The 25,294-nt window shown below is 36.4% G+C and overlaps 1 protein-coding gene across 2 annotated transcripts in view; it reads right to left on the bottom strand.

The window, feature by feature from the left end:
• Nucleotides 1-25,294, bottom strand: part of NUP205 (nucleoporin 205) — a 49,127-nt gene that overhangs the window by 6,899 nt on the left and 16,934 nt on the right. For both annotated transcript variants that reach the window (XM_039383989.1, XM_039383990.1), the window contains exons 11-33: nt 24,393-24,543; nt 23,427-23,632; nt 21,833-22,015; nt 21,097-21,147; nt 20,300-20,509; nt 19,421-19,520; nt 17,687-17,824; nt 17,250-17,439; nt 16,059-16,179; nt 15,478-15,559; nt 14,885-15,049; nt 12,696-12,820; nt 11,845-11,959; nt 10,692-10,841; nt 9,548-9,622; nt 8,676-8,833; nt 7,443-7,523; nt 6,451-6,642; nt 4,597-4,867; nt 4,058-4,156; nt 2,509-2,657; nt 1,602-1,793; nt 693-814 (exon numbers count right to left, since the gene is read on the bottom strand). In XM_039383989.1, the coding sequence (XP_039239923.1) occupies nt 693-814; nt 1,602-1,793; nt 2,509-2,657; nt 4,058-4,156; nt 4,597-4,867; nt 6,451-6,642; nt 7,443-7,523; nt 8,676-8,833; nt 9,548-9,622; nt 10,692-10,841; nt 11,845-11,959; nt 12,696-12,820; nt 14,885-15,049; nt 15,478-15,559; nt 16,059-16,179; nt 17,250-17,439; nt 17,687-17,824; nt 19,421-19,520; nt 20,300-20,509; nt 21,097-21,147; nt 21,833-22,015; nt 23,427-23,632; nt 24,393-24,543 (3,326 nt within the window). The remainder of the gene's footprint in view (nt 1-692; nt 815-1,601; nt 1,794-2,508; nt 2,658-4,057; nt 4,157-4,596; nt 4,868-6,450; nt 6,643-7,442; nt 7,524-8,675; nt 8,834-9,547; nt 9,623-10,691; nt 10,842-11,844; nt 11,960-12,695; nt 12,821-14,884; nt 15,050-15,477; nt 15,560-16,058; nt 16,180-17,249; nt 17,440-17,686; nt 17,825-19,420; nt 19,521-20,299; nt 20,510-21,096; nt 21,148-21,832; nt 22,016-23,426; nt 23,633-24,392; nt 24,544-25,294) is intronic.

The following is a 25,294-nucleotide window of genomic DNA, read 5'->3' as shown; positions in this document are numbered from 1 at the left end:
TCTTATACATGTAATTGGAACTTTTAAACAGAGTACCTTGTCTAAGGCTTAAATTTTTCCAAAGTGTTTGAACCCCGTGTGTCATTAAGAACTGTCATTAAGAACCAAGGCTTGAAATAAACCACCGTGATTTCACCTAAATATGGAATTTCCTTCTCTGAGATCTTCTCTCAGTTATCTCACAATGGCTAACGTGGCAACACATCAAGAAACTTATATATTGCCTAACAACTGTGAATTTTTTTTTTTTTTAAACACATCATAAAATATTTCTGAAATAGCATTTAATTTACTGCTCTCTCATTAATGCTTTATGGGGGAGGACAAACTCTGCACTTTTTGTTCACCAACTGAAAAGCCCACAAAATAAGTTTACAGTGTAGGCTGTTTTTCAAACATTACAGTCTAAATTATCTAGTAATAATCCATTGATCATTCCTATCTATCAAACAAATACATTTTTACATAGTCTAAGTAACTAGCATGCAAGTACAACTTCATACCCACTTATCTGAAATTTTTCTCTCAATAAAAGGTAGCTTTAAACTGAACTGATAGGTTAAAGAAACACACACGCACACAAAGAATAAACCTACAAATCGTTATTCAAAAAACCTGAGGCTATAAAAAGACATCATATACTTCCAAGACTATATCACAGTTTCATAATCAGCCAGGGAACCAACACTTACCCCTGATGGTCTGTTTCGGGTCGCATGTCATACACTTGACACTGTGCCAGCCGCACAATCACTCCAGATCGCAACAGCTCTAGTGCACCTTGCTGACTTTTAGCTATTCTAGTGAGGAATGCCTAGACAAGAGTAGAGAAGGTTAAGTATTGGAGATGTGCAATGAGACTTATGATGACTATTTTCTCTCTTGATTTTAGCATCATTTCAAATACTACTATTTTAGTAAAACACTGTTGAATACATTTAGTGCAGGTAGCTCAGTGTGCAGCCACACTGCTAGTTGGGGATTGAGCTCTGGGTGGCAGGAAATGGCAGGAGCCTGAGGCAAGAGGCTGTGAACTGGTGCCAACCCTTCACACAGCAAAGAGTATGGGGACCTGTGGCCCAGCCAGGTGACCAGACACTCAGAGGCACAGCAGGAGCCGAGGACTCAGCTGCAAGACCCTAGACTCACTGACACAGATTGTGAGGGTATAAAAGCCCAGGGCTTCCTTTGTTCTGGGTCCCTCCTTGGAGGCACCAGCTCGAGCTTTTGTTCCGTTGTTGCACCATGATTAAATTATTTTAAGGATCCAGATGTTTGAGACTCTGCTCTGAGAAATCTGTGGTCAAAGTGGTAAGGAAACCTTATGTGACTGTGTGAATGTGGTGAGTGTAGGGAGTCAAGAGGGTCACCCATTGGTTCACTGGAGCCGCCTGCTGCAAGGGGGCTTCGTTCCCAGCAGTTAAAATCTCTGGTGGTGCAAGTGTGACTGCCAGAGTGGCTCCTGGATGGTCAGACAGGAAAGTTTCCTTAACAATATCTCCAAGTACAATCAATGCAAAGTATAGACAAACAACTTTTACTAAAAAGTAAAATTAAAAAATTAACATCACACCACAAAATCATTTCTGAAGTAATATTACCATTTTGGACTCATAGGTGTACAGTGCCTTAAGTAAAGGGGGCTGAGGTGTGAGCAAGCTCTGGAGAGTCAGATCATCATCTGCTAGGCTATCCACAAGCACCTTCAGGTAGCCACTATTGGAGAGGTACAACAGCCACTGCTGCTGCTTGTCTACTGAAACAATGTGATCAAGCAAAGCCAGTGCCAGCATCTGGGATGAGGGAAGAAAAAAATAAAAACAAACAAACAAAAATAAACCCAGAATTAGTCTACGAGATCAATGAGATTTTTATCAAACACCTAGAAACATAAAATGCTAAGCAATTCCTAACAGCTTCTTAAAAGCAGAATGCATTTCTCCACTACAATTGCAATCCTTTATGTGAAAAATAGTTCCAGCTTTCTCATACTAGTATACTATGAGCCAATTACCTTTCCTCTATTATTCTCTATAAAAATATTACAGATATTGTTGACCAACAACTATGCCAAAACATTTTAATGAAGTATTGCCTCAATCATGATTACCATTTAAAGCCAGTTTGCATCCAGACTAGACTCTTGTCCACTGAAGTTATTATTAGAAATTATAACTTCTTCCTGAAGTCGCTAAATCTTCCCAAAGTGAGTAAATAAACTGATAAGTCCATGATTTAAAAATACTAAAAAAATCCATACCTACAACTTTTGAAGCAGTGCAGTATTTTTAAACCACAGGACACATGGCTTTGCTGAGAAAAAATTTAATATGCATGTATGCCTCTACTTTCAACAGCTTGAGGGATGAGTAGGAGGACAGAAACTTGAAAGAGATTAAGCATCTACAAAACTGTTCTAGTTCCACCTCATGAAACTTCCCCTCTTTGCACAGAAGATGTTCTTTAAAACAAACAGAACAGCAATTCCAAAGGAAGAGATTCATTTACCCGGCCTATCTCATGGCCATCACAAGCATCACGACAGACCACCTCCATCAGAGCTGCCCCATAACTCTCAATAGTTGCCATGTTTTCCCGTTGCAATTTACTAAACACATCTTCAGGAGCTGTCAGATGTTCCCACATAGTTTTTTTAGCTGGAAAAAGCAAATAAAACAAAAAATGAAAAAATGCAAAGATTGGCAGCTTAGCATTAGCTTAGCTACAGCTGACGCCACATCCTTCAGGGCATCCTCTTTACCTTGCAACAGAAATGCCCCAAACAATGGACAAGGGTTTTTAAAGGAATTGCAAATGTTCTCCTACAAATCCACTCTCAAGTATCACAAAGGCTAGCCAGAACAAAAAGTGTGTATCTGTATACATATACCACCCTTGTAAACAGTATCCTTAAAATAATTCAAAGATTCATTACGTGTTACATAGAATATGTAATACATATAAGAACTGAAGTGTTCAAGGCCAGGCTGGATGGGGCTTTGAGCAACTTGGTCTAGTGGAAGGTGTCCCTGCCCATAGCAGAGGGGTGGAATGAAATAATTTTTAAGGTCCCTTCCAACCCAACCTGTTCTATGATTCTATGAACTTTCACTGGGACCAAGAAATTCAGTCTGAGGGAAGGAAACAAGGCAACTTAGGTGGGAAAGTGATGAAACCAAAGTTGGTAATAAACTACAAAGGGGTCATGACAAATTCAGTTTGCCTTTTTTTTTTTACTGCTGTAGCTCAAAATGCAGACCAAGTAATAGCCATAAGAGACTGCATGCACAGGTACTAGCCTCAAGGTTGTTTTTTTCAATCCTTGTCCAAGCTCTAAGATTAAATAATGATTAGAATCATTGACAAATCAAGTATTTAAGCCATTCACTGAGAGAATGTGATATCTACCATAAGCATTCTTGGACAAGTAGCAACTCTGGTTGACTTACTTTTTGCTTAGTTTTGGGGGTTGGAATGGTGTGTGTGTGATGCCTTTTTGTTTGTTTCCCCCCCAGGAGGATCTTCAGAAAAAGGAAGAAAAAAAGATATGAAATAATCTTTTGGGTTTGTTTGGGGTTTTTTGTGTGGTTGGTGTTTTGTTTTTTTTTTGCTTTGGATTTGTTTTGTTGTTTTGTTTGTTTTTTTTTTAAATAAGATCACTATGGTATGAGTGTACATACAGAAATGGAGGCAATGTATTTCTACTGCTGGGCCTACTAGAGAACAGCTAGTTACAAGTAATCTCTATTCCTTTGACAGTCTTGTAGCTATGATGCAGGGCTTTAAATGGACACAAATGAAATATCTTCTTTTGTGCTACAGTTCAGAAATTTAACATCCTCATCCAGAACAACGCATTTTGAATGCATATCTAACTAGACAGGTCAGAATATAAGATATGCATTGTTTAGCATAAGCAATTAATTTCAGAGGCTCTTGGGATAAGATGGTTTCCATCCATTTCCAGAAGACAACTTATCATTCAGAAACTGTACCATTTAGGGTTTAATAACAATTTTTCAGTTTTGCTATTTTGCAAAATACAGTTAGACCATACCTGCTTCTAAAGTGTCTGGTTCATCTGGTCTCTGGGCAATCTGCAAATAATAAAGCAGTGATCCATAAAGGTGCGTCCTCACTCTCTGGAAGCCACCACCTATTAACAAGAAACGTTCACAATTAAAACCGAACAAACGTAAATTCCGTAACACCATCCTCCACTCACACTTAACCTTCCTATGGCAGTGCTGGCAGAAATCAGTAAAACAACTAGATTTCTTGAGGTGGAGTTCTACCGCTTGCATGAAAGTGTATTTATGAGTAAATTCAGCAAGTTTATGCTGCTCCAAAAGAGTGATAATATGAAATTCTGCTTACAGTCATTTACACATCTCTTTCTGTTTGTTGTTCAGGTTTTTTAAAAAGTATTTATTTAGGTTTTTTTGTTAGTAACATCACTTACATCTATATTAATTATGTAAGATCCACCTCATTAATTAAGCAAAATCTTCACTGCAGTAACAGAAAGCAGCTCAGCCCATCTTTTTACTCTTGGCAGTTGGAATTTCCCCACACACACTGCAAAGGTCAACACACCTGTTTTCAAAATGAAATCCAGCAGTTTTTTTAAGATGATGTGGAGGGAGGAGTCACCAATGGAAGCAAAACCCATGGATATGCTCTCAGAGCCAGGTGATGAGGTAAAAGAACCATCCAGCATCAAGACATATTGGGACTGTCCCGCCATGGGGACTGCAAGTGGCTGTTTCTGCTCAGTTTTGACAGACTGACTCAGGTGGGCAGTCAGGGTGAACACAGCCCCTGCCACCACTGGCATCAGCTCCTGAGCTGCATCATCATCAAGGATCTTAATAAAGAAGAAAGAAAAAAAAAAAGGCAAAAGAAAAAAGTTAAAAAGTGTCTGATTTCATGAGTTATTAGAAAAATTAATTCAGCCTCTCACAATTATTTCATTTATGTATGCATAAGGATTTATTTAGGCACTATTTTAAACCACATCAAAATCTGTAACGTCAGAAACTTGTTCAGAAACCTGAGTTGAACACATTTTAATTAAGAAGGCCATTCTGGGTTTTTTTACATAAATCACAAGCAGGATGATAATCAAATCTGGATGGCAAAAAGGGAAGAAATGTGCTGACATTTGAGCTGCTTTATCAGTAAAATATCTAAACCTAAGCTGGGGAAAGAACAACCAAGACCTTATTTGCTTTACAGCTATTTAAGAAAACTATTCTCACTAAAAATGTGAAGGTACAACTTAGAAAATTCAAAGAGCTGAGCATCAAAGAAGCATTAAGACATTGTGGAGAAACACTAACAAGAAGTTAGCATGTACTATTTTTGTTCACGTCATCATTTAAAAGGTAAACCTGGTATCTTTATCACTAACACTCAAGGAGATTTCCTTTTAAGCAATATAGTCATTTAGTAAAGTAGTTCAAATATTTTCAATAGACAGTAGTAATTTTTTTCTCAAATTCACAAAGATCTTCAATAAAGCATTATAGAAAATTAAGAGTCTGAAATTTCCTCTCCATAATGATTTAAGAAAGAAACAAATTTCTTCAGCTAGTAAAGACCTCCTCTGTTTCCCATTTTTTTAATTTTGTTCACACAAAAAACAAAATCAGTGCTCCACTAAAATATAGTTTTTAGGTAACTCCTACAGAAAAAAATAACGGAAGTAACAAAAACAATATCCCAAAAGGTTACTTTTTTCTTTAAAACGATATATCATTTTCATATACATTTCTCAAAATAAAACCTCTATTAAGTAGAACTACAAACCACACAACTCTCACAATAAAGCAAAAAAATGATAATGCCCCAGCAGCCTAAACAATAGAAGGATCCTTCATTAACTTTTGCCTTTGCAAATGGCTGTGTCAGTAATAACTGTCTAGTCTGTCTTGAAAATTATTACTATGACTCAGCATACCTAGACTTTTAAGACAAAAGCTCACACATCCAAAAGCCATTCTAATTGTAAAATTTTTAATTTTTCTACTATGAAGCTTCATTCAACTCTTTCATTTTTCAAAAGCAGTAGCAGTAGGATTTGCAGTGAGCCATCTAAATGCAATACATTAGCAAATGCAGTACTGTTTGCCTTCAGCCTTCAATAAGTTCTTCTTTGTTCCTCATCAAAACGGGATGTTTCTTTTTCACGCATCCTTTCCTGCCTACCATCATACTGGATTATACTGAAATGTCTTTAAAATTTGTCAACATGTGATTCAAAGTTCAACAGTAACCGCCAGAATACAGAGGATCCCCTCTGTCCACAGTGCATTCAACTTGAGCATAGTAGCAATCAGAAAACTAAAAAGAATACTAAAGGCAGACGATTTGGATTACAACTTGTAGTACTTTCACATAACAAGATACAGCAACAAAGTTCAAAGCCGATTTCCAGGACAGCACTACCTTGTCATGGACATCCTGCAATAGATCACGGATAATCAGTTGTCTGTCCTCAGCCTGTATGAGATCCTGGGGGCAAGCAGTGAGTATGATTTCCACCAGCTGTCTCCATGACTCCAGAGCATGCCTCTTAGCATGGAGGCACTGCAGCAGCTTGTTCCGCTCCACTACGTACTGCAGGATAGTGTTGATCTCCTGAACACCCACGACAGAGAAACTGAGTTACAATATGCTAAAAGAAATTATCAGCAAAGACAGACTTCAAGATGACAATTTCATCTACTGGTAATAGTCTTCAGAAAAAAAAAGTTATGTCTTCAGCTTATTAGAAACAAGCTGCTACTATTACTTTAACAAGACAGTTCATTCCATTTTTGAGCTACTTTTCACAAGGCTGTTCACTGTGAATGTCTCAATCCCATAGGAAAAATTCTTTTCTAGCACTTTAAAATCAAAACAAAAACAACTGAGAAATCTATTTGTGCCTTTTCTTCCCATTTAGTCTAAGTCATTTCTCCTTTATCCTTCACATGCATTTAGCCAATTTCAACTAAATTTATAAAATGGCAGGAATCTCAGAAAATTAAGCACCAAGTTCACTGAAACTACAGCTGTGTAGAAGAAAGAAGAAATAAACTGGCATGCCCAGAGAGAAAGGCAAGATGAACTTGGCTGTAAGATGAACACAGTGTACTTGTCAACAGCCAAGTTTGACATGAGTACATATTGCTTTCTGTACAGTGGGGTGGGAGCTGCAATTGTTATCAGTAGTGGGGAGGGAAAAGGTTAAAGAAAAAAGACAGACTCCAGATCTGCTGTTTAGAGAACAGTACAGTAAGAAGTAGTTTATCTTATTGATTTTTTTTTCTTCAGGAATTACTAACTCAAAGTCAGGACTCAAATCCACAAGCTTTCACAGTAAAGCTTACTGCTTGACAGGGTATGAAATCCACCAAGAGCAGCAACAAATAGTAGTTAATTTTTCCTATACTTACCTCCATAAGTAAAGGTCTCTGGCCTATTGCTGCCATTCCTTGAAGAGCATTGACTTCTGCAACCAGAACTCTGTGAAGGTACTGAAATAACAACATTAAAAAAGAAACTTTAATGATGATGTTGTTTAATCTGGCAGGTAGATAAACACCACACAACCACTCATTCCCTGCCCCTCCCCGCCCCAGTGGGATGGGAGACAGAACTGGGGGAAAAAAGTAAAATTTGTGAGTTGAGATAAAGACAGTTTAATAGAACAGAAAAGGAAGGAGTGGAGGGAGGGAAATAATAGAAGATTTAGAGTATACCAAACAAGTGATGCACAATGCCAACCAATGTCCAGCCAATTCCCAAGCAGTGGCCCTCAACCAGCTTTCCTAGTTCATATAAGGAGCATGACACCATATGGTATGGAATATCTCTGACAAGTTTTGGGTCAGCTGTCCTGGCTGTGCCTCCTTCCAGCTTCTTGTGCCCCCAGCTACTCACTGGTGGGGTGGTATGAAAAGCTGAAAAGTCTAAGTGTAAATACTGCTTAGCAACAACTAAAAGATTGATGTGTTATCAACATCATTATCATCCTAAACCCAAAACACAACACTATACCAGCTACTAGGAAGAAAATTCCAGTCAAAAACTAGGACAAGTGACAAAGGTGATGTACATGTACTTGTACCTCCTAGAAGTATTTAGGAGATGGCTACATAATGACAGATGCAACTGAAGAACTGAGATTCAAATAAGTTGTACTCATTTGTTATGACTGCAAATTTTTCAGGGCTATTCATCGTACGCTTATCAAGTACTCATCACAGTGTGACACTGTCTTAACTAAAGCCTCCAAGAACTACTGTGGTACACAACTATGTTGCACATCTAATTGTGTACACACATGCAGTACTAGGTAGTTGTGTACTGGGGACCAAAGAAACACATAAGGTAGATGTAATATCACTTGGATGTTCCAAGATGGGAAAAAGATTAAGATAGAAAATATTTCCTGAAAGTGTCTCAAACTGATGCATCTGTCTACTGTAAGTGAAAAAACACCGTGTGCAATGCAAAAGAAATAAACTAATCCCAACGGCTTGCATAAATTATGCACATATCTGAAACAGACACACTTTTTATGTGAAATCAAATTTCAAAGTATTCTTAATGCACTGATTTTTATTTTTTTTATTATTAAGATATAAAATAGCACATATAACTCAAAAACATAGACCACTGCTCACCTTGACATTGCAGACCACTTGTCCACGTGCATTCTTGTGCTCACAATTAGCAATGACTTGCTCAATCTGAGCCCGGTCAAAAAAATCCAGTTGTAAAGGCTCTGGAATGTCCTGACTGAAGTCAATTGAATCCAGGATACTTAAGATCTTCCTGCGTACTGGAAATGCAAATCAATTCAAACTGTATTCAGAAGCGTCAAAGGGAAAACAAAAAATTGACAAAAGGACCTAACTTACCTTTGTAAATCCAAATCTAGATGTGTAAAGTTTCAAAAGAAAGCATTAAACCTTCAGAAAGTGCTATCAATGTATATAACACATTTAAAAATATTTTCTAGAGCCTTAAATTCTTAATGCATTTTATATTGTATTGTTCTCCTTTTATATATGCATGCAACCCAATATTAAAATATACAAGATTCTAATTTTTTCTATAAATGACATCATGCTGGTTTTCAATGCAAGTCTTTTGTAGAGACTTAGAAAAACCATAAGGAATCTGAACTTATTCATTTACTTGGGATTTGTATTCTTTGCCATGAAAATACAAATATGTTCAGGCTTAGTAACAGTTTCACTGTTCTACTGTTAGCAGTAAATTTACAGACTGTCACTCTCCCATTCCATCCTTCCATACGGACTCTTCTAACTGCCTTTCCAACTCAGTATTTTTCACTTACTCCAACCATCTACATCAAGATTCTATAATTCTCTTTTTTCCCCCCACACTACATAAAATTGTTTCATGTACTGCTGCTGTTTATAAAGTCTATTACTTTATTTTTCAAAGTGTCCTTTCTGGAGGTGGCCCTCGCCCCTGTTCAGGATCAGATAAATTTTACTGGTAAATAATCAACAGTCATAATAGTTACCTTTGGAAGCAGTGTCAAAGTGGAGAAATCCACTGACTGATCGACTTTCATCCTCCATCCCTCCTTCACCATCAGCTGAAGGTAATGAAACATAATAAATACATTACAAAAAAAAGTCTAAGTGAAAAGTATAACCTACTTTATTAGTACTGAAAGAGAAAGATGGAGAGAGCAGACAGTGAGAAAACTTTCATATGAAAGTCTTCTAATACAAATATGTTAATAGAATGAAAATGATACTTATCACACAGAAGCTATCCAATTACACAATATCATATATTATATTAAGCTGTTATATACAGATCAGACAGTACTAGAAATGCCCAAAAGAGAAATCCTACCCTCCAGTGTGAATAATGCAGTTGGATGGACACTGTAAAATGAATAGGGTATTGAAACATAGTTTCCCATACTCAGGGCTCCACAAGGATGAAGAGAGTGTTAAGACTGATAAAAGTAAGGGAAAACACCATACTGCAGTAGCCTGATATGATATCTTCCAGTTATTCCATTTTCTTCATATAAAAAGTTTTATTGCTACCTGGTTATACTTTTCTTGATTCACTTGTACCCTCTTCTGAAACTCTGAAATCTTGCCTTTTTATTTAACATTGCATTTTACATCACATTGGGATGAAATATCATTTTTGTGATGTTACAATGTTAAAAGCAAAATCGACTTGTAGCTACTATCTTCTGTGAGAGAGGGCTGAAAACTTGTGACAGACAGACATTAACAGTGAGAAACTTTGTCCAGAACTGTTTACTGAGGAAGACCCTCCACTTTCTCTACACTGTAATAACTCTGAACTGCACCCCAAAATAAATTCTTACAATTCTAATTGTTTTTCAATACTCCCCTATCCTACCTCATAAACTACATTTAATTTTTATATCAGTGTATACACTGAGATGTTTCAATAATGAAACGCAGACAAAGCAACCATTAACAAAAAGATGCCATGATTTCATTCACTTTGGAGTCTACAACCACCATCATCTTTCTTCCCATCTCTCCAATGGCAATTCCACACCTGATATTGCAAACAAACTGTCACAAGCTTACAAAGAAAAGAATTCAAATGAAGTTTCTCATACTTCCATTTATCCAAGCCTATTTACCCTCACAGTAAACTCCTCTTACCCAAGTATGGTTTCACAGGCATGTCATCAAGCAGGAGATGCAGCAGTCTCTGTGTGTGGGAGCGCTGGCGGTTCAGCGATGTCACTCGCATTTCTATAGCTGCAGTCTTCATTAGCCAAGACATTTGATTCAGTGTTGAAATCTCATGTTCTGGATGAGGATAAGGCAACAATTACAAAATTGAACATAAATAATATTACTTACTCCTAGGAAAGCATTTTTCATTTGAGAAAGCTTTTAGAGGATGTAATTTATTACCAGTTCGACAATTGTTTATGAGGTAAAAGGACAGAGATCTGACAAAAGTCATTAAATTAAAATGTTGTTATTGGGAAAACAAATCATACATATACATGCAATTAAGTGTATACAAATACACATCAAATCTGGATACAACCTGTTCTAATAACAGTCATGGTGGAGAATGCAGTGCTTCATGAGCAAATAGGGTTAGTTCCAATTTCAGTGAAAATAATCAGATATTTACCCAAAGTGAACTGTAGTTTTAACCACAACTGGTAAAACTTGAACATGGGTCTCCTAGAATCTTGCTATTCTATATTAACCTAATTTAGATTCCTAAGTTATATAAGAACCACCTACAGTCCTTTACATATGCTGCATACATGTACTTAAATGCTAAGTTTACTATCATTGGACAAAGGACTGGTGGTAAAGCATCTGATAAAGTTTATAAGTACATTTATTCAATTTAAGACACCAGAGAAGAGCTGATTTGAAACATAAAACACATCTATTAGCTTAAGAGTAGTTTATTCAAAGGAAGGAAAGATATAGGTGGTTATGACCATCAGCCTTCTATTCCCTCAGTTCTTTGCAGCTTTCTTAATTTTCTTTTTTTTTTCTATAGCATAATCTAACAAAAACTACAATGACAATTACAACATAGATTAGGATTTGCTTCTGAAGACTTGATGCATTCCAAAGCTAAAATTCTTTTAGAAAAGTTCAGTGCTAATAATCTGAACTTCCTAAGTAGGGCGAGTTCAGTCTTTGCAGAATTAAAAGATTAGCAGAGGCTGTAATTAATTCAGTTTAATAATGCTACCTATGTTTATTCTATCATGCCTAGGGAGTCAAAGAATGCATTGAATTTTAAGCATGCACAATCTCGTCTTAGCATAAAAGTTACCTTTGATAGAAAATGGCAAATACTGAAGCTGAGTGAATAAGAAATCCTGACTGGTCCTCAGATATCTCATAGTTGGACCTGAAGTGTCAGAGCATGCACACAACTGATAGATCACCTGGCAATCAAAAACAGTACATACCTATTAATGGAATTTATTTTAAAAACAAACCAATGACCAAATCAAAAGATGCATAACACTGTTTTACTGGTCAAATAATATTACCAGTATTTACACTAAGTTTTCCATTAGCTTACTCCAAAGTGGAACATATTACTTATAACAGATATTGAATTATGACATTAAAGGATTACAAGTATGTGGATGATTACAATGACTATGTGTTCATAACATGACACTAGATAAGCCTGTTTGTTCAGCTCACTTAAAAATGAGCATCTTTTTCAGTCTCCATGTTCATCAAGACAGGAAATGCAAAAAAATTTTCCCCCCTTCTACAGAATTGCCTTTTGCTTTATTAATGCTTAAAATCCTTTCTAGATGCTGTGGATTTTCAACATGATGCAATAAAGTAAAAATTGGCATATTGGCACAACAGATTCAAAGGTTGACCAAAAATATCTAGGACATTAGTTTTAAAACTATATCCCAATTCCAAGTTTCTGACATGAGCGCAGATTCTTTGATTTCTGTGACGCTACAAGATATTACTTTTTTCACACGGAAAAAGGTAGAATAGAAAGAGTTCGACATTTATAAAAACCTAACATACACATTTTAAAAATAAAACTATTATCAAAGTCATCAACCATCTGTGTTCACCAACCAAGAAGTAGCTAATTTTATTTAGAGCCTACTTGCAGTATATGCCAACAGAACAGACGCTGAATACCTGGTAACAGAGTTCTGCAAGATGAGGAGATTCCCGAACTGCTGTAGGCCCATTCCTTGTTTCAGTACCCTTCTCCAGTATGTTCAAAATAGCATGAAGGCAAGTCCGTGGGCAACCCAAGACACCTTAAAATAGAAAAATAACTTCTTAACATTCTTGATCTTACTTGCCTCCACAGCAAATACAGGTTAGTACATAGAATTATGGAACCTAAATTGTTCAGATACCTTGTGCTGCACTATGCTGCTCCACAGAGCTACAGCAAAAGCATCTTGCAAAGTTTTATCTCCACTAATTAAAATCAAAGAACCACTTTTCAGCAAAAAACTAATGAAAACATTTAGTTAGTCTGTAGGTGAATGAATTTGAATTTTTGCATTTAAACTTTACCTGAATACCCATTTGACAATTTCCAAGAACAGCTTTAAATTTCTGTCTTTATAATTACAGCCATTATATGACTAATGCTCGTAAAGGCACCTGACACTGCAACCAAGGGGAACAGGGAGAAGATTATAATACTGAAGTCAAAATCCTGCCTTTTTGCATTCTTTCTTTAGCCAATTAATTCTTTAATCGACCCAGAAAGATGTCCTGAGGCAGTAAAAGCATCAATAATCACAGTTCTTACAGGAGAAATCATCTTCTCTGTTGGAACATGTATAATTGATGCTTTCATAGGAAATTACTATCTTGAGGCACATGTCTTATGGTCATTATTTCTTCATGTTATTAACAAGCTAATTGAAAGAGGTGGGGCAAGGCTCTCTCATGCCTTTCCAACAAATTTCCCCACCACTGACCTAACATATGATACCCTGTAACATTGTGTTGGTGCACTGTCAGTTACCTGTACTGTGTAACTACTGAATTTCACAATATCCAGGTCCTATCTACTCTTCATTTAGAACTACGAAGAACTAAAACCTGCCGGGCCATAGCTTCCAATACAAACCTAAAGATAATGAGAAATATTCTTCTCTCAATACCTAAAATCAAATGATCAAATGTTTGTTCAAACTTGTTTATATAAAACATTGTTTTAAACTATTGTGAAAGAATCTCATACTTCAAACCCGAAGGGACATCAGGACATCTCAACACCAAACTACTGCTTAGTTATGATATCAGATCAGATTGTTTAGGGCTTTACACAGCTGAGTCTTGAAAATTTCCAAGCATGAAGACTGCATGACCTCTTCTAGCCAGCCTGCTTCACAGTCTACTGGAGAAAAAGTTTCTCCAATATCCAGTTTGAACCTCTCTTGTTTCAATTTATGCCCACTGCCTCTCAGCTTTCTGACATACACCTCTGAAGAGTCTGGTTTTATCTTCTAATTACTGTCTTTGTAGGCATTCAAAGACTTCTGTTAGGTCCCCTCAAAGCCTTCTCTTTTCCAGCTGAAGAAGTCCCATTCCCTCAGCTTCTCATCACAGGCTTAGTAATCCAACTCCCTGACCAACTCTGCTGGACTTGCTCAAGTTTATCAATGTCTGTTTTGTACTGAATACAAGTCAGAAACTGAGGAGGCAAACAAGACACACACTAGCACACTGTTATTCTCACCAATTCAAGAAACTTCAGAAATGCCACTCCTGTTGCTTCAAAGTTCATATTCTCACATACAGATATTAATACAAATAAATATATAGTATGAATATTTAAATATATTAATATAGTCCTAGTAGTAGAATGTAAAACCACCTGTTCTAAAAGGTTTTATTCTACAACATTAAAAAACAAAACTGGTTTTCTTCCCTTGAGGAGGGACAAGACAGTAGTCAAGTAGTATAACTAGTTCAAAGTGACAATCTGCTTTGTAGATTCCCATGTTGTCATATGTAGGTACTTCTTGTATCTTTAAATCAATTTTCTTTATACCGGGGACACTACCACTCTGCATAAAATAGTAAATAAATTAATGTTTCATTTCTAAATTATCATTTTCCCCCACAATTCTAATTTCAAGTCTGTTCCAAAATCCAACTTAACCAAAGGATCAAATCCTGAAGTTGTTTAAATGCTGCATTTAAGTATCACTATATCTTTTAATTTAGTTTTTTAAAATTTGAACAAGCTCTTAATTTTTAAATTTAAAAGGAACTGCTTTTCCCCATGAATTTTCCCATAAATGTTCTCAGTGTTGGTAACAGAACTAATTAAATGTCACATCAACTTCTCTTCATACCTGGATCTTGCAGATTTGTGGTGCTGACAGGTTTCTTTAGTTCGTATCCCAAGAGATACAGAGCAAGGCTGGGAGGACTACACTCAAGAGAGGTGATAAGGAGATTCAGAATATGGATCCTTGTTTCGTGGTGGATTTGTGCACGCTTCTTTTCAGGTTCCAGCTCTTGATTAGGGGAGAAAAAAAAAAGAAAAAACAGATGAGGTGAATATTGAAGTGAAGAAATCTATTTAACAGAATAATCCTCAGTCTTCAAGTATAATAAAAGAATGTTAAGGATCACCTTATATTAGTGCAGAGGGATACAAGACCAAAATTCCAAATTGCTATTAACAGAGCTCTAAATAATACATCCAAAACAACGTTAAATACTTGTCTTCTGAAAACAGACTTAGTTTGTAGTTTGCTCGTCATACTATGGACATATCTTAACAAGACACTGGTGCTTTTCATTCTGTTAAAGGTCCAATTCTACAGAAAACAACAGAGGAGGAGTGTTTTCTGACCTAAAAGCATTTTCTCCACCTCTTTCAATAATTTCTTTCCAGGTAAAAGACAACAGTTTAAGCCATTTTAAGAAGCCTTTTACATACCTTCATCTGGATTAATTAGTTCTTCTGCATCTTCATTATCCAAACATTCCACAAACCCAGCCATCAGCTTCTGGCTAATACTCTGTTTTTGACAATGGAAAGATGGAAACAAAGAGAATTTTAAGAGTATTAAAACCAATACTTTTCATATAAGTTGACAGAAGTTCTAGACAAAAATTATACAACCTGGTTAATAAGCAGGAGTTAAGAGTCACAGCTGTTCTAAGCATAGGTTAGCAATTAGCCACAAAACAGAAAAAAAAAAAAATCTGTTGTTGTTACATATGCTAAACTATCCGCACAGGTTGAAGACTGTAAAATTACAAAATAGTTTCCATATCTCAGAGAATATTGTCCTTTTCCTTCTTGCAAACATTCATGATTTTAGTTTTTTCTATTAATGAAATAATTGTTTTTCATAGGGCCACAGTAAGAGACTGTTTAGAGGTAAGTAGATATAAGACAAAATACAGTTTTAATATCGTTGATGTAGAAACCTATCTTTTAAAATAAAACGATGGAGCACTAGTACTTCTCCATCACTTTCTCTTTCCAGATTCAAAGAAATTCAAGACACTTACCTGATCATGTGTGAAATCACCAACTAGCTTTATCTGAATGTTGGAATTATCAGAAATACAGCATAAAATCTTGGCACTTTCAAAAGCCAGTTCAGGGTTGCTGTTTCCATGGTAAAGATACCTTTAAAAATACAAGCTTATTGTAATGAAATTGTTGAGAATCTTACTGTTTCAAGATGGTATTGCACAGATGAGAAATTAACATTTAGAACTAAAACATTTACAAATCATATTACATGAGATAACACTAAACCTACAAACAAAATTTCACTGTACGTGAAACAACACTTCCCTATCAGGAGAGAGGAATATGCTGAGTAGGGGTAATAATCCTTCCTGGAATTTTTACCATTCTTTTTAACAAAAATCTACATTAAACACTGCAGGGTAAGTTAAGACAACTGCTCACAGGCTCGTAAAAGAAACATTGAGAATGAGCATCACTGAAGACCAGAATTAGCTAAAATCAACTACTGCATGTACTGAAAATAGGCAAGATAAAAAAAATTAAAAGGATCTTAAAAGGGATACTTTTTAAAAACTATTTGTCGACTATTGTTATGGTAAAAAAGAATATAAATGAAAGGCAAAACACACACAGAGAAAGAATTCAATATTTTAATACATTCCATGTCAGAATATCGCTGCATTTTTATGCACTCAATACTACTAGGTATCAAACTGTTGATTTGTCTGCAAAGTTATTACAAAATTAAAAAGTAACAGATGCCAATGAGAATTGGAAATCCTCAAGTTTCACATTTGAAACCAAGTTTCATTACTAGCCTGATATGTTTAAAACAGTAACTAATGGACAATACTGTAAAATATGTGGCCAATAGCAACCAAATGAAGCTTAACTTTCCCACTCTATGACAATCGAAGTCTGGGGCGAAATGAAACTTATATGCAAGGGAATCACTGAATATAACGCAGCCAGGAGGAAATCACAGGGGGAGTGGAGGGAGGGAAATTCAGAAAGAAAAACTATAAATACGGATCCCAGTCTTGCAGTAGACAATTGCAGACATACCACTTGTGAAGACATCTCCCTCCCACCAAAAAAAAAAAAAAATTCATGAAATGTTCTATGTAAAGAGAAGCATTGGCTAGCAAAACTAATGAAAGGATCCAGGAACTAAACTCTCCTGCGCCTCCAAAACTCCTCCCTTCTTAGTGCTTTGCACATACCTAGCGATATTCACCACGTGATCTGCCTTTTTAGTGCGAGGATTGATTCCTTGAAGCAGCTGCTCCAGTGGTGTGACAATAAGGGAAAGGTGGCTCTCCCGCAACAGATCCATAAAAATGTTCTCCTTCTGTAGGGTTAAGTTTAGAAGTGCAAGGCAGTACTGTACAGCTTTCTCTAAATGCTTCTTCCCTGCAGTGCACAAAGAACATAAGAAATGCAAAGGAGCAGCTAAATAGACAACATTCATAAACCTCATTCATCAAGCCTTACAACAAGAAAAAACTTGTCAGTTGTTTACTAGTAGGAAAATTTCCCCCAAAACACAACTTTTACATACAAGAGAAACAGCATCAAGTTACAGATATGCAACGTCAACTTTACATCTTACTTATTATACATTTTAACTTCACATCAAAAATAAATTCTAGGCACATACCAGGAAATGGAGCATAAGTATCCAGCTGCTTAACCCCTTCTTCCAGCAAACTAAGGCAAAGTTCCAGCATTGGGGACTCATTCAATAGATGATACATCAAATTGAATCCAGGTGGTTTATATGCTATTATTTCTTCTCCTAAAGACAGAAGGGGTAAAAAAACCCAAACAAACACAAACCTCTATTAGAGAAACCTTCCGTTACTCAAACTAGCATAAGCTACACAAGCTAACAGCTCCTGTGGTTGTAAGCAACATCTAAATAGATTAAACATCCTACATACAAAGTCTTCAGAGATTTTCTTACATAGAAGCCATTGAGGTAATTTTAGAAGTTTGGGAAGGGTTGTAATGGCAATTACCATTACTTTTCAATATCTAACAGGAAGACTTTCCCCAAGTAGATCTGACTTTTGATTCAAACCAACGCTAGTACTGCATACCACACCAGAGCTGAGCTGCATTAAATGGTTTTGTAAGACCAAGAAGAAACAGCAAAAAGTTTACATCCCCCCAAACCTGCATGAAGACGAGGGAAAAAGCATTTCCAGGCAAAGAGAAGGTCCACTGAAACACTGATGCTCATAGTGTACACACACTTGGACGTCTGTAGCAACTACTAGCCTAAAACTCAAAGATCTTCATGATATGAAATACAAGACTAATTCTTCTGATTTATCTAGTCTCCTAGTAAACAATGGTGGATAAAAGCAGGAGATCAGTAAGACCCTTTTTCAATATGCAAGTGAGAATGAGAGAACAGTTTCTTTTGGCTTCAGCTTAAACAGTCCCCTTCTTCCATTCATTCTGTGTCTGTGCTGCTCTGTCACATGCCAGTAAACATGCCACATCACTGCACATACTGAATCCATTCAAAAAATGGATCTAGTCAAAAGCAGATAAACCCACTTCTTCAATATATTGTGTAACCCACAAATAATCGTACAAGCTGAAAGACTAGCTGAGGACAGGAATAAGCTAACAGAAATTTACTGAGCTAGTTATGCTACTAAGTACTGTTTGTCAAAGTATGAGGCACAGAGGCCTCTCAGACTGAGATGTGCTCACTGGAGAAGCATGTCTAAAGTCGTTTTCACTTTAGAAGCGGTTCTCACAGCTCTGTACTGCTACAAGTAAATCCATCAGCATACGGATGGAATTCATGCTAGGAAACTTCATACTAAGAAAAAAGTCCGGTCCCCAAATAAGCCTTAAATTTCCTATAATGAGGCAACTGTCATCTACTTTGGCCTTTTAAAGAATAGTTGTTCAGAATTAAATGACTTCAGGTCATAATTATACTGTAGTGTCTACTCTGAGTAATTAATATATCAATAATATTAATATTAAAGGATATAGCAAATACAACACTTTTAAATTAACCCTATGAATAGTGGTGATTTGGACACAGACCAAAGAAATTCAGAGGAACAAGCCCAACACCAAGGTGTTGTTTAAGTGTCATGTTGCTTTTCAACCAAATCAGAAAAGAAGGAGTTAGAAAGATGTTCAAGAACTGTCCACATACTATCAGGATCTGTGTTCCTGATTCAGTAGGGCTTCATGTACACTGTTTTCTACTTCCCTATCTCTACTAGGAGGAAAACTTCTATCTTAAACCCTTGGTCTGGCTTTCCAACAGCTTATTTGCAATATTAAACAAGATCCTAAATAGAGGCAACAGAGCAAAACAAGTTACAATTCTGTTTGTCAGTGAACAAATGAACAAGTTAACCTTGTAACTCCACATATTGGTCCACAAAGTCTTCAAGTTGAGGTTCATAATCCCGTAGCAATTTGTAAAACACTTCCAGGACTACCTCAGCTACTTCCCACTGCAGAGAATCACAAAACGAAGAGAAACTCATACATAGAATAAGATTGATACTGCAGCAACAAGAAAGAGATGACAAAGTATACAACAGGCAGTGCAGTAATGTACTGGATCAGAAGTATGGCCAGTATTTCAGAATTAGACAGTCATGACAACAACACTTAAAAGTCATCATGTCAAATAATCTGAAAGGCCAAGCTTTCTTTTTGAAGTAAACTGGAACACTGAAACAGATTACCTATTTTAGGCTCTATTGTACAATATACATATTAGTATATTAAAACTAGAAGCAATAAGGAGCCCTTACTAGGTATACAGCTAAGAAAAGATCATGAATACCCAGCTTCCAGGATACAGTTTGGCATGTGCTTTCATTCAGAAGTATTGTAAAACAAAGTCAAATTCCTTAGTTCAGCACGTCAGAAACATTTTCTGAAGTAACACTGAGAAAAGGACAAATCTGACTTGCAGATTTGGGCATGTAATGTTCAGAAGTCATTAGCCAAATAGTAGAGTTGCAGAATCCTGTAGAGCAAATTGAAATTTAGCAATATAAACTTTTTTTTAAAGGATACTTTATACAGGTTCCTTTGAAGTATATCCTGATGACCCAGGAGTTGAAAAATCACCTGTTTACAGAATCAAAACACTATGAAGTGCTCTAGGTTACTTTTGCTGCATCAAACTTGCACAGCTTCTCAAACATCTAAGCCACATCAACAGTGCCAAATCATTTTAACTAGATCCTAAGAAAAAAAAATATTTACAAACAAAAATTACCTTTTCAGCAGCTCTCCGGTAAGCTCTGGTGCGGAATCGGAGAAACACTGAATCCCTGAGGAACTGGAGATAGGGATCAAAGCCTGGGGGGCGCAGACCTGCTCCCAAGTTAGCTGGGAATGAACTCTCCACTAGCGTGCTGATGAGTCGACAGAAGGCACGAGTTAAAGGATATTCCTCACATCGGGACTCAATCTCATTCAATTCGACCTTCCCCAGAGGACAGTAAACACAGAAGGAGAAAAAAAAAAATCACAATTTTGGGGGATGAAGAAACACGTGAGAACAAATAATATAAAAGCATCATCTGTGAATTACTTTATAGTGAATTGCATTTTTGTCTACAGTACACCACAAACAGAGCAAAAGTAACAAAGCATCAGTACTGTTATTTCAGTTCAGCAATACACTTCTATTCATTTCTGAGCTACTAGATGATATGCCTCAACATTTACATACTTTGCTTTTATTTACCACTATTATTAGAGGCAAAGTGAGCTGCACCAAGATGTAACAAAAGTGCATCCAGTTTAGAAAAATAGGAAAATCTTACTAAGAAGTGCTTATGAGGAATTTGAGAGTTAGATGCTGTTGTTACTAAGCTGCAATAGATGCAAAAATGAGTACAGTTTTCCAGAAATTACAAGCAGGACTGAAAGTAAATTACAAATCAGTGAAACCGCAGCACCTATTAGAAACTTTCCCATGGATTCGCAGCAGAGGCAGCCTCTGCAAGTGTTTCCCAAACTCATATGCAGATGGTCAGAGAGGCTGCCTAGCTACAGAGAAACTCTTACCTCGATACCAATTGCTTGTCTCTGGCCTGGACTTCTCACAGTTTGTAGTATCTTCAAAACAGAAAGAGAAATGAAAACAGACAAACAACATATTTTACAGAATTCAAGTGCATGTCCATCATTTCTGTTGAGTAAAAGATACTCATTACCTTTTAGATTCTAGAAGAGGTTTTCTAAATCCTCTTAAAAAACAAAAAGCCAAGATCTTTCTGTCTGAAAGGCTGGATTATATGTTTTACACTTGTATGCTTCCAGCTTTACATCCTCAAAGATCTGCATCATGTTTATTGTTACATGAAACAAAAGGGCAGAAATACTTTCACATTAATGATTTTTGTTTTACATTGGCTAGGGGAAAGACATTTCCCTCATTATCTCTTACAACAGTATATTTTAAGGAATATCATAAATTAGGAAGCAAAGGTGGTGAGATGTCGTTATTATCAGGCTTTCTTATTAGCAATTAAAAATAAACCAGCAGTTGCAGCTCAAACTGGACTGTCTGTTAGGAAACCTGTACTTATGTAAAATGAGAACAGTCAATGAGATCTCTGAGGCATAAGGCAATATTGTAATTTTCAAAATCATTCCAAAGTATTAACTAGGTTAGAAAAATTATATTCAACAACGGCCAAAAGAAAATTTAGGAGGAAATGCAATGCGATTTCAAATACACTACTGACAATTTCAACAAACTGGGATGCTAGAGTTCTAAGCACTGAAAATCCTACAATACCTGTGTATATTCCAGAGATTGCCAGAGTGAAGCAGCTATTTCAGGAGATCTTCCAAAAGCAGTAAGGGTTTCTAGTAGTTCTGCTTTCAAAATAGGAGGAATGCTGCACTGCAGAAGTCCCAGAATGACCACTACTGGTGTCCACTGAGGGTGCTCACAAAGAGCCAGGCGAGCATTCTCACTCTACGGAGTCCAACAAAACAAAACTGCACATTATTACTTTGAAGGTTATTCATGTCTTAAAACCTCTAACTCACAGTTCAGTATCAAAGATTCTGCTTTGTACTTGAAGGTACATGAAACATCAGAAGAATGGCAGACAATTTCAAAGCCAACCATTTTAATTAAACAAAAAGCCCAATATAATGACTCACAAGTACTAAAATTGTGCCTATCCATACATAAAAATTATGTGGATAATATAAGCTTCTTAAAACAACTCACTTTTTTTTTAATAGACACACAGACATGGAATCAGTCTTAAAGTACTTACATTCTAGATGGTTCCTTCAAGCACTGGTAGAGGGACTTTTATTAATATTTCTATTATATATTTTCTCTATATTTCTATTTCTATATATTTCTATGAACTTAAACTGCATTTGGACATTAGCTAGGAACTTACATTAATTTCTTTAGGAACAGGATCATCACTCAAGTAAGCTCACTAGAGACTGTAAGATGAACCACTGGACAGGAACAAGCCCCTACCCTCGTCAAATGGTAATTCCCTGCATACTTAGAACCAATTTACTTCATCTCATGTTATGGTTTGATGATACCATGAAATACTAGTTTTAAGAGTTCCCTTTTCCCCACACTTATCCAGTGCTGACATTACAGCTCACACACGATCACCCTATTATCATCACCACCAAGGATGATTTTTAAAAAGCCTAATTAGGTTCACTGATCTTGTGTTGTCTTGTGTTTGTGTCAGCAAAACCAAGGCTATCTCACTATACCACAGAATTTTTAGGCTGCAAAGTCTGGTGGGTATGGAAGAGCTGAATTCTACGCTATTCAGAATTACACAGACAATTCACAATACAAAATTATGCACTGCAGTTTTATTCTTCTGAAATCCTCTTCCAGTCAATCCATGGCACATTTTACACTCTTGGTTTGGGGACAATTTAAATCATAATTCCAGATGCAAGTTTCACACTTGATCAGTTTCCTCGCCAAATTTCTACCACTTCCTTGTGAATTCAACTATTACTTTTGCGTTTTCAAACTCATAAACAAATGCAAAGAATTTCCCTACTTCATAGTAATTTATTGTGAATATACTCACTTCTGAAAGACATCTCCATTATCACCACCAGTGTCAAGAAAACAAGGGAATTATTAACACCAGCAACGCAGAAAAAGGTGTCATCTCTTCCTGCTTCACCTGGACTGTGTGTTTGGTCACTACAGTTATTCCCGATGCTTCCCATACTTGTGGAGTTCACTAATCAAATGACAACAACTGCTAGGTAAATTTTCCCTATGTATCCTTCTGGTCAAGGAGAACTCCACAGCTGCATGATGATGACTTGCAAGGAAAAAAAAAATATTACCAATGAAAACCAAATGAAAGGTTACTCACCCAATTGACTATAACAGTGGTCAGCTGTAAAAACGCAATTAATCCATCCTGTTCTTTCTGTGTGATGCCTCGGAGAGGCAGGTGACGATACTGGACACTGTCTGCACTTGGCAAGTCTTTCCTTAAGTGCTCATGATAAAGCATCAAAGAGTGGAAGAAATGCTCCCAGGAGACAGGACTGCCACCTGCTCCTTGGATGTTTTCCGCTAGAAAAATGACAAACAGGTGACAAGATTTTCTTTCTACCCTTTCACAGGGTGACAAGCAGGGTAGTTAAATTTAAAAGGAAAACTTTCTTTTCTAAAGGAAGAAATAAAGTTCAAAGTAAAGCTATTGTTTCCAGTATTAGTCACTCAGGTTTGGGGATTTTTTGTTTGTAAAAGCTTTCTTTCACTGAGATAGAAAGGTGCGAAAAACCAGCACAAGTAAGTGTTTAGCTTTATGAACTGGAATCTTTGCAGCATTATTTGTATCTTCAAAGTAGGGTTGGTTTTTTTAATAATTTGACCAATGCAAAATGAATGCAAAGCACAGGACTGACCAGCACCTCTTACTTTGAGAAAGTGCTATTCTATTAAATCAAAAAGATTCTAACAAAGTGCTTCCGAAAAAAAGCTCAGGAAAGGTACATTGTATATTTTGTAAATATAGTTAACTTTAGGACATTACTAAATTTTTGTTTTATAATAAGCAATATTGATATTCTGCATTTCTTAAGGTGTAAAGACAGTGTTTTTTAAAAAACGAGTTGTTTTATTACGTGAATTGCTTGCTAAGGTGCTCAGATATCTAACCACCTAAATGGTCTTTTTTTCCAGATTACACTTTCAAGTAAAGCCTTCTAATTTCGTCTTTGTACTAATAACGAAATGTTAAAAGTATGAAGCCACAATTCATCTGAAATGAGTCTCTGCATTTTTCGAAAGAACAGGAGTTGAGAAAGAGCTGAAGTGCCACTTTTCTTACCATGACTACTGCCATTGACTTTTAGCAAACTAAAGCAGTAATGAGCACACTGAGGCCCACTAGCCAGTCCCCGCAGCATTTTCAAGTATGGGATGTAAATTGTGGAAGGAAGTAGATCTCCCATTTGCCTAACAAACTTTGACAACACAACCTAGAACAAATAAAGATCAGTGTTTTAAAAAAAAAAAAAGGTAAATCTGAGTATTTTAGGAAAACATCAGGCAGGAAAAGTCAGAAAACAGATTCTAATGTAATTGGGGCAGGGCAGACAGGTGGAATCACAACTTCAATTAAAAAAAGTTCCTTTATAAGCTGGCCTATTCTGTCTCCCTAAAGGTGAAAACACTTGTTCAAAGAAGAAATAAACAAAACAATTCATGTGATTGGGAAGGATACTAACTCTCCATTTCTGTATTTCCAGTGATAAAATTTACTTCAGCTCACAAATGTTCCACAGCAGTATTACTAACACATCTCACAGTGCAAGAGATATCAGGAAAGAATCATTATGCTTGTCATATACCTGCACAGTAACTCCCATACACAGTGGTTCCTTCCAGGGTCATATTAGGGTGTATGCAGATTGCACATGGCCCCAACTCAAGTTGCCTGTATTGTGGGTAGGTCTTGGGGTGTGTCCAATTTGTCTCGTACTAGGTTTTGCCTATTGCTGCACAGTCTTTCAAGAAGCATTGAAGGCTGACAGCACCCCAGATATCTAATAAGTTTTGGAATGTCTGCTTCATCTGTTTACATAATTTCTTCATTCTGATTTTAAGTTTTGTCTCTCATGGACTATAATCTTTGGACTTTAGATAATTACAATATTCTTACGGATTCTTACCCCCTAAAATACTACCAACTGCAGTTAATAAAGATTTTTTTTATAGTAAAGGAATTTA

Source organism: Pipra filicauda, unplaced genomic scaffold, assembly GCF_003945595.2.
Source record: "Pipra filicauda isolate LSUMZ 115617 unplaced genomic scaffold, ASM394559v2 scaffold334_size1588553_pilon, whole genome shotgun sequence".
Taxonomy (NCBI): domain Eukaryota; kingdom Metazoa; phylum Chordata; class Aves; order Passeriformes; family Pipridae; genus Pipra; species Pipra filicauda.
Note: the sequence above shows the minus strand (reverse complement) of the source record. Positions and strands in the feature narration are given on the sequence as shown.